This window comes from Pelodiscus sinensis, chromosome 1 (genome assembly GCF_052426305.1).
Source record: "Pelodiscus sinensis isolate ZL-2025 chromosome 1, ASM5242630v1, whole genome shotgun sequence".
Taxonomy (NCBI): domain Eukaryota; kingdom Metazoa; phylum Chordata; order Testudines; family Trionychidae; genus Pelodiscus; species Pelodiscus sinensis.
The window spans coordinates 71,652,891-71,660,477 of NC_143052.1; the positions used below are offsets into that span (position 1 = coordinate 71,652,891).

Consider the following 7,587-nt stretch of genomic DNA (forward strand, 5'->3'; position numbering starts at 1 on the left):
GGGAGAACTACTCTAATTTTTTTAATAACGTGAAGCTGAACTCAGTACTAGCCAGTATTTGTAGTGCTCAATAAATGATCTTTTAATTCAAGTTTGCCTGAGTAGTCATCTTCTCTTACATTTATTTGAGATTTTTTTCCACTCGCATTTCATGTTAACTAAATCTTTGCTTCTCAGGTCCTCGCCTTTTTCTTCCCTGCCCTATGGATGTTGATGGCTCCAGAGTGTGGTTTACAGACCTTTGGAACTACTCTTTGGTGCCATATCTTCTGGAAGCTGTGAGAGAGGGCCTTCAGGTATGTAGAAACATTGTCTCTGACTTCAAAAGAAAGAGCCTATTTTTGTGTTATTTTTCTCAGCTTTTTCCAGGATGCGTTTTAGAAATATGTCAGCATGGTACATTTTCCCAAAGTGACAAAAAGAGGGTGTTGAATTCCAGAAGTGTCAGACCTCTTTACTCCTGATACACAATTTGGCTGATGCACAATTTGGCTTTTCTTGAGATCACGCTTGTGTGTGACCAAGGGATATGTTCTCAGTCTTCTTTTCATCCATTGTGTGTGAGGACCTCAAGGACCTTACAGCAGTGGAGAGACAGGAGTAACAGAGATGTCCACCACACCTGAGATGTCCACCACACAGAGATGGGTCCTACCCCACCCACAACTCCTGCCAACATAATCCATCTTTCTGAATACACCATATGGGCTGCGTCTAGACTGGCATGATTTTCCGGAAATGCTTTCAACGGAAAACTTTTCCGTTAAAAGCATTTTCGGAACAGAGCGTCTAGATTGGCACGGACGCTTTTCCGCAAAAAGTGCTTATGCAGAAAAGCGTCAGTGCCAATATAGACGCGTTTTTCTGCAAAAAAGCCCCGATCGCCATTTTCGCGATCGGGGCTTTTTTGTGCAAAACCAGGAGAACAACAAGCGACAGCACCTGGGGATACTGCGAGGCCTGTACCACACCCTGGACTACTGGGTGCACGAAGACCTGAAGCTCCGGTAGGAGAACGGGTGGGAGCCGTGCCATCTGCGACCACCTGCAGACCCTGGTGCAGAGGATTGCTGCCTCCTGCCAGTCCAGCCCCTGCTGCCTCCCCAGCTACCGCTCCTCCTCCCATGCCTGCTCCCCCTCCCGCTTTTTCCTCCCCCTCCGGCCCCCGCATCCGCACTTTTTCCTCCCCCTCCGGCCCCCGCATCCGCAGTGCTGGGAGACAGGTGGGCCAGCAAGACCTCCAATCCTGAGCCCTGAGTTTCTCCTCCCCCTTCCTCCCCTTGCCTCCCCCTTCCAGCTCCTTCCTCCCAGGTTTACCATCCCCTCTCCCACCCTCTCGCCTCTCCTCTCCTGCCTTCATTTCTCCCCCCACAACCCAGTTTTGTTCAATAAAGAGAGTTTGTTTTCTTCAACATGTGTCTTTATTGTACATCAGGAAGGGGCGGGTTAGGGAGGGGGAAGTGGAAGGACATGAGGGTGGAATGAGGCACAAGTCCCCAGTGGGGGGGCTTTGCTGTCCCTCAGCGAGGTAGGTAAGCAAGCAGGGAAACCTGAGAACTGGCTGTCCGGTGGGGTCCCTTTAAGCACAGGCCTCAGATAGCCTCAGGCAGCAGCCACACAAGGTAACTCCTGACCTGACGCCCTGCCAGAGTCAGTTCCGGCCAGCCTTAAATGCGATTCAGCGTCCAATCAGTGTGGACGCACTATTTCAAAATAGCAAAACGCTATTTTGAAATGCATTTTGTGTGTGGACACGTTATTTTGAAATAAGATATTTCGAAATCGCGCTGTAGTGTAGACACACCCTCAGAAAGAACTCCTTCTGATATTTCTCTCTCTCCTTTCCCAAAGCTCCACTTTATGTTTTATCAAAACTTGTAGCTTTTATTGCTCTCCATTTCTTTTTGTTCCTATTAGGGATTGGTAGGGGTGGAGCACTCTTGAATATGTAGCTATTTCCTTTTGATGTCTGTTGGAAAAGAGCTCTTCTGAACTTCAGCCATATTTGTGGGAGCTGTGCATTTTCGAATGTCTGGCCCAACAATGAATGCAGTCTTTGATGCAAACATTGTTTTGATTTGTGTTTGATTTCATTTGTCTGGTATTATAAACATATTGAAATAATAAGAACATGTTGAAAATCATGCAGTATAAATAACTAAGTTTATAATATCCATGATTTAGATGTATGGTAAAAGAGCACCATGGGAGGATCCCTCAAAGTGGGTAGCAGATACTTACCCATGGAGCTCAGCACCTGTGCAGCACGAATGGCCGTCATTACTTCAGTTAAGACCAGAAGACGTTGGGTTTGAGGGTTATGCATCTGCACAAGAAGGAACAACCTCCAAGCACATTCCACAAAGTGACACAGACGGGGATCCCTTGGTAAGAATGAAGCTTTTAGTTTACCTTTGTGTTTCAGCCTAGCATTTGAAAATGTAAAGAATACACCAGTTAACTGGTCCACTTTATATATAATTTATTTAATTACAATTTATATTAAAAAAAAAGAAAAAGCAGGAGAGAATATCAGAATAGAAAATGTCACCCTCACGTTACAAGTTTCAAATCTCGGTAATTGAATTATGTTGTTTCCTATTTGTCTAGCTTTCATCAATGTTCTGCCTGATCACTTCACACACAAATTAAATAACTCTCAAAATACCCATACTCCGGACATGGTAGAGTCTACCTCCATTTTACAGATTGCAGACTGGGAAATGGGCATCAAGTGACTTGTCCAAGGTCTCTCTCATATACACAGTAGCAGAACAGGGAATTGAAAACCCTTCCCCCCATTCATAGGAATATCTCAGAATAACTTATCATTGCATCATTGTTTACTACAGAAGGAAAAAAGTAGAGAGATGTAATCATTATCAAACAACACATGTAATGGTTGCATTGTTTTATTTAAATATGCCCATGGATGTTTGGATTTACCATTATATCCTGTGCTCAAGGCATATTACATCAGCCATATTAAAGTAATATTATTTTATAAATCGCATGGTGTAGACTGCCTTTGTTATAATTAATAATGTAATTTAGGGATGTCAACGTGTAGTCAACTATGCGATTATCCAGTAAGCCTAGGTCTGATGAGCTCAGACTCCCCTACGGACAGCGGCTGCTGCCACCTCGTGATGCTGCCTCTGTGTTAGAGGCAGCAGCATGGGATGGCAGGCAGCTGGTCTGCATGCGGGGCTGGTTTTTAAACTGGCTCCCGTCGTGGACCAGCTCCCACCTGGCATTCTGTGCTGCTGCCTCTGATACAGGGGCAGCAGTGCAGGGTGGCAGGGTACTCCCCGGGAGTGGTGCTGGAATGCCCTGGCTGCTGGGCCAGTTTCCAGGGACTATCAAATTCTCATGTAACTGATAAGAATTCATGCAATTACACTACTATTCAATTACCCGATATCTAACATCCCTAATGAAAGTATAAAGAACCTCACTGCCCTTACACTAAGAGTGGTGGTCTCCGAAATAGAGGAAAAGGTACCTTTTCTGAAGAAAATGCTCTGAACTACATTGGTGCTAAAGAAATTACTCCTAAGTCCCTTCTCAGGGTGTTCATCTCCTAGAAATCAGACCATAAATCTTATATAAGGTAGGGTATTAAATTGTGTGACCCCATTTCCCACCTGACAAATACAGGAGTGGCCCTTTGACTCTAGTATTTGCACTGCAAGTGAACCTCCTGGCCATGCTCCCATTACATCCATTATCCCTTTCACCTAGCAGTATGTAGAAATGGTTAGGAGACCGCCACACAATTAGTCTCCCGCCATAATGAATCTTTGCTGTCTGGACTCTCTCTCATCCCCCACGTAGCAAAAGTGTGGCATCATCATTGCATATCCTGCATCCATGAAGACAATGAGAGGGCTTGATATTGACTTCTATGGTGAAGAATCAGGCCCATTGACCCTAAAGGGTACATCTACACAGAAGCGCATACCTCAAAATAAGCTGCGCAATTTGAGCTATGCAAATTGTGTAGCTTATTTCACAATAGTTTATAGCTCTACACAATCTCAAAATAAATCACCATTCCAGCATCTTACTTAATCCTCATGCAACAAGATTTACAGGAAGCCAGAATAAGAATCCTGTTATTTAGAATGTATTTTGAAATAACGGACATGCTGTTAGAATGCACAGAACGCTATTTCAGAATAACGGACATTATTGTGAAATAGCACCGCTGTGTAGATGTACCCTGAGTGAGATAACAAGACATTGCAGAATTTGTTTCATGCATAGAATGGTACATACACACACACACATCAGTGATTGTCTCATGCATAGGGTGCATAACACACACATTGAATTTAGGGCTTCAAGCTGCTTTGTGGTATCCGCAGGACAATGTTCAGAGTGAAGAGTGTGGCCAGGGGGAATAGACATTCAAGGATTCCTGAGCAAACTTGAAAAAAGGGTTCACATAAATAAAATAGCTTCCATCTTTCTTCTTACCTTTCATTGCATATGTTTTGTTACAAGGAACCTGAACTGTTGACCTAAAGTGTGGTATTGTCTTAGTGATGTTAATGTTTGTGTCCTGAGCACCTTGGGGCAAATGCTGCTTTACAAATAAAATCATTAGTGTTACACAGAGTTTGTTGTCAAAAAATCTGAGCAATTTTCTCGGGCGGCATTGGCTTCTGACGATTTATCCGATGGGCTCTGGATTTTGTCAAACCCCCGATGAATTACACTTAATGCTTCCCCTTTCCTCAGGACTGTGGCCTGCTATTTTTTGTTACTGTTCCTTTTGCTGAGGTCAGCTTTTGAGCAGCAGATGGTGCTCTTGTATGAAGCAGCTGGCTACAGTCCACTCCACCCCCATCTCCTACTCTCTCTTGCAGGGTGTGTGTTTGTGTGATCGAGTTTGCAGTTGCTTTTCCAATTTATTCTGCCTACAGCAGCCAAAACATTATTGGAGGCTTGACTGTCTCCAAATGCAGGCCCAGATGTCCAGCTGTGATACTGTTTCCTTTGCCTGTCTGTATTGCCGCTGCAGCCATTCACACCACTGAATTGCAGAGTTATTAGGCAGCGCTCTTTTGTCCCTATGGCTTATTAGACCTTTACCCTCATGCTTTGATTTAAATCACAGAAGGCTGAGCAAGGGAAGCAGCCAGGAGAAGTCATGGATTTTTTTGCCTTCTGAAATCATTTTGCCCTTCCTCCCTTTCTGGGTACCAGCACACTGTATACACCAGAGCAATTCAATTAATTTTTGACATAACCACTGCTGCATTAAATGCTACAGGGATTGCACAAACATTCCCTTACCTTCTCTTTCAGATGAATATGCTAATGAGGCTCCAAGAAGCAGCCAATTACTCGAGTGCGCAAAGCTGTGACAGTGATAGCACCAGCCACCATGATGACATTTTGGATTCCTCTCTTGAATCAACTCTCTAGAGGGGATGAACCTGGGTAGAAGATTATGGTAAAATCTATTTCCACTAACTACTGCCAGGATTGAAGCAGCACACTGAGGTCCCTGAACAAGAGTGGTGTGTTGTAGGTAGACAGGAGACTTAACTCTGCAAAGTCAGGAATTAAAAATTGAAGTGCAAAGCTTGAATTTGTTTAATTTCAAGGCATTTCAATATCAGAGGAGCCAAATAAGCTCCATTAATCAACTGGAAAGGGCCCTAAGTGGAGGGCATCTAAGCAGATTGCACATGTGTTAGCCAAACTGGAACCTTTTATTTCTTTTTCCTCGTTCTCTCTCTCTAAAAGTTTACAGTGCAAACGTTTTGGTTTTTTCCTTTACTTTTCTCTAAGGTGCTGCATTAGCAATGCAGTCTTCTGATCCTCTTCTAACCTCCACTGTGCCACATGGTGCTGGTCACAGGACTACAGTAGTGTTTGTTGTATGCTACTGCCCATTCCAAAATGAATCAGAGATGATGATAGTAACTCAATAAGCACAAACAGTGTTGTGCTGTCACCAGAAAACACTACTGTGATATGCTGGATAAGTGCCAATTTAATTCTTAATTGCCATGGTCACAGTGACACTCTCCATGACGTTTTTAGTATACAAGTCACCAATTTTATAAAGTTGTTTTTACCACAAATGTCTTTTTTAACCACCTGCCCGCTTCTTTACAGTTTTATACCAATTATTAACCAACACTGACTAAAGGCTTTTTAGGGCTTCATTTGTTTGAGCCTTTTCAGTGGAAGAAGGAACATTTTCCTATGGTGCTGTTTCACTGCCTTAAAACAGATTTCTAGAACAGTTTTATGGTTGGTTTAATTCCTAAACCATTGGTAATTTACACTGTTTTCTTTTTTCATTTACTAATGACGTCAGTTAACACAGTAGCCTCATATCTGTATATCATGATTTTTTAAGAAATGGATGGGAGAAAGGATAGTTGCTATATAGTATTTTTATCTTGTGAATAGATTGCTCTGCCTACCCTCAGAAATATACAAGAAACCCAGAACCCACTTCCATGTCACCTAAAAGCTGAGAAAGCCGACAGATCCATTCAGTCCTGTGGAATGGAGTTTTTGAAAGATAGATGTTTTGAATTCTTATCCAGCAGAGCTGGATGCACTTGATGCAGCATGAGCACAAATATTTTTTTTTCTTTTTCCTAGTTTTAAGCATGTTGGTTTGATTGCTATTGTTGTAAAAAAAAATCAGCGTTAAAGGACACTGAAGCAGTGACGTCCACTGTGGAAGAAGAGTGTATACTGTAAAAGTGGGTTGGTTTTGCACAGTTTACTGGGTGGGTATTGTAAATAGAAAAAGCCTTGCACAAATCAAAACAAGAAATTGTATTTTATCCTGTTGGTGTTAAGAGATGTTACACTTGCTGAGATTTCCTCAATGTTGCAAACAAATACAGACTGCAAATCCTAAAAGCTGTTATTACCTGGTGTGTTTGTCCTGTATTTACAGTTGTTATGACTATGCAGGAGCTATCAATGCTACAGTGAGCATGTTTCAATTTGTATATTAAGCCAATATATTTCGGGGGGAGGGGATGAAATTTTAAGTGCATCTGTCATGGCAGGCTACAAACAGGTTGCATGAAAACTGATCAGAATAATTGGAAATAGTATTGCCACAAGAGACAACTGGATAAAATAACTTGTAACAAAAAAACAATCCAAGGGCTATGGCATTGTGTATATGTACTGTGCACTCAAGTGGATGTTACCTTCAGGATGTGTAATTGGTGCTACTTACTCTTTGAGGCCACCCTGTGGTCATTTGCTGTAAAACAAAGACAAAGAAAACAATGCAGTTTTCAATGGCACTGAGCTGCATCACTGAATCTAGCGGTCCCTACACGGTGCTATTGCCCTAGAATAAACTCTAATTGATTTTATGCATGTAGAATTTAGTCAGACTAACGTGGGGCCCCCAGATTTCGATCAGTTTCTATTGTAAAACATCAGCACATGTATCTGACAGCTGACTAAAAAAACCAGCTGCTCTTCATTATATATGTGGACTGAACAAATTTGCAAAGCTTTTCCTGCCATTTTTGACACAAACACACACAATATTGCCATATTACAAAACTTCCTGCAATACATCTCAGT

General features: G+C 42.4%; 1 protein-coding gene across 10 annotated transcripts in view; it reads left to right on the plus strand.

Moving 5' to 3' along the window:
• The window catches only part of NAV3 (neuron navigator 3), a 569,112-nt gene extending 562,311 nt beyond the window's left edge, over window positions 1-6,801 (plus strand). For all 10 annotated transcript variants that reach the window (XM_075932261.2, XM_006118491.5, XM_075932267.2 and 7 more), the window contains 3 exons: window positions 178-296; window positions 2,185-2,388; window positions 5,317-6,801. In XM_075932261.2, coding sequence (XP_075788376.2) covers window positions 178-296; window positions 2,185-2,388; window positions 5,317-5,436 — 443 coding nt within the window. In that variant the 3' untranslated portion in view covers window positions 5,437-6,801. The remainder of the gene's footprint in view (window positions 1-177; window positions 297-2,184; window positions 2,389-5,316) is intronic.
• The last annotated feature ends 786 nt before the right edge of the window (window positions 6,802-7,587 follow it).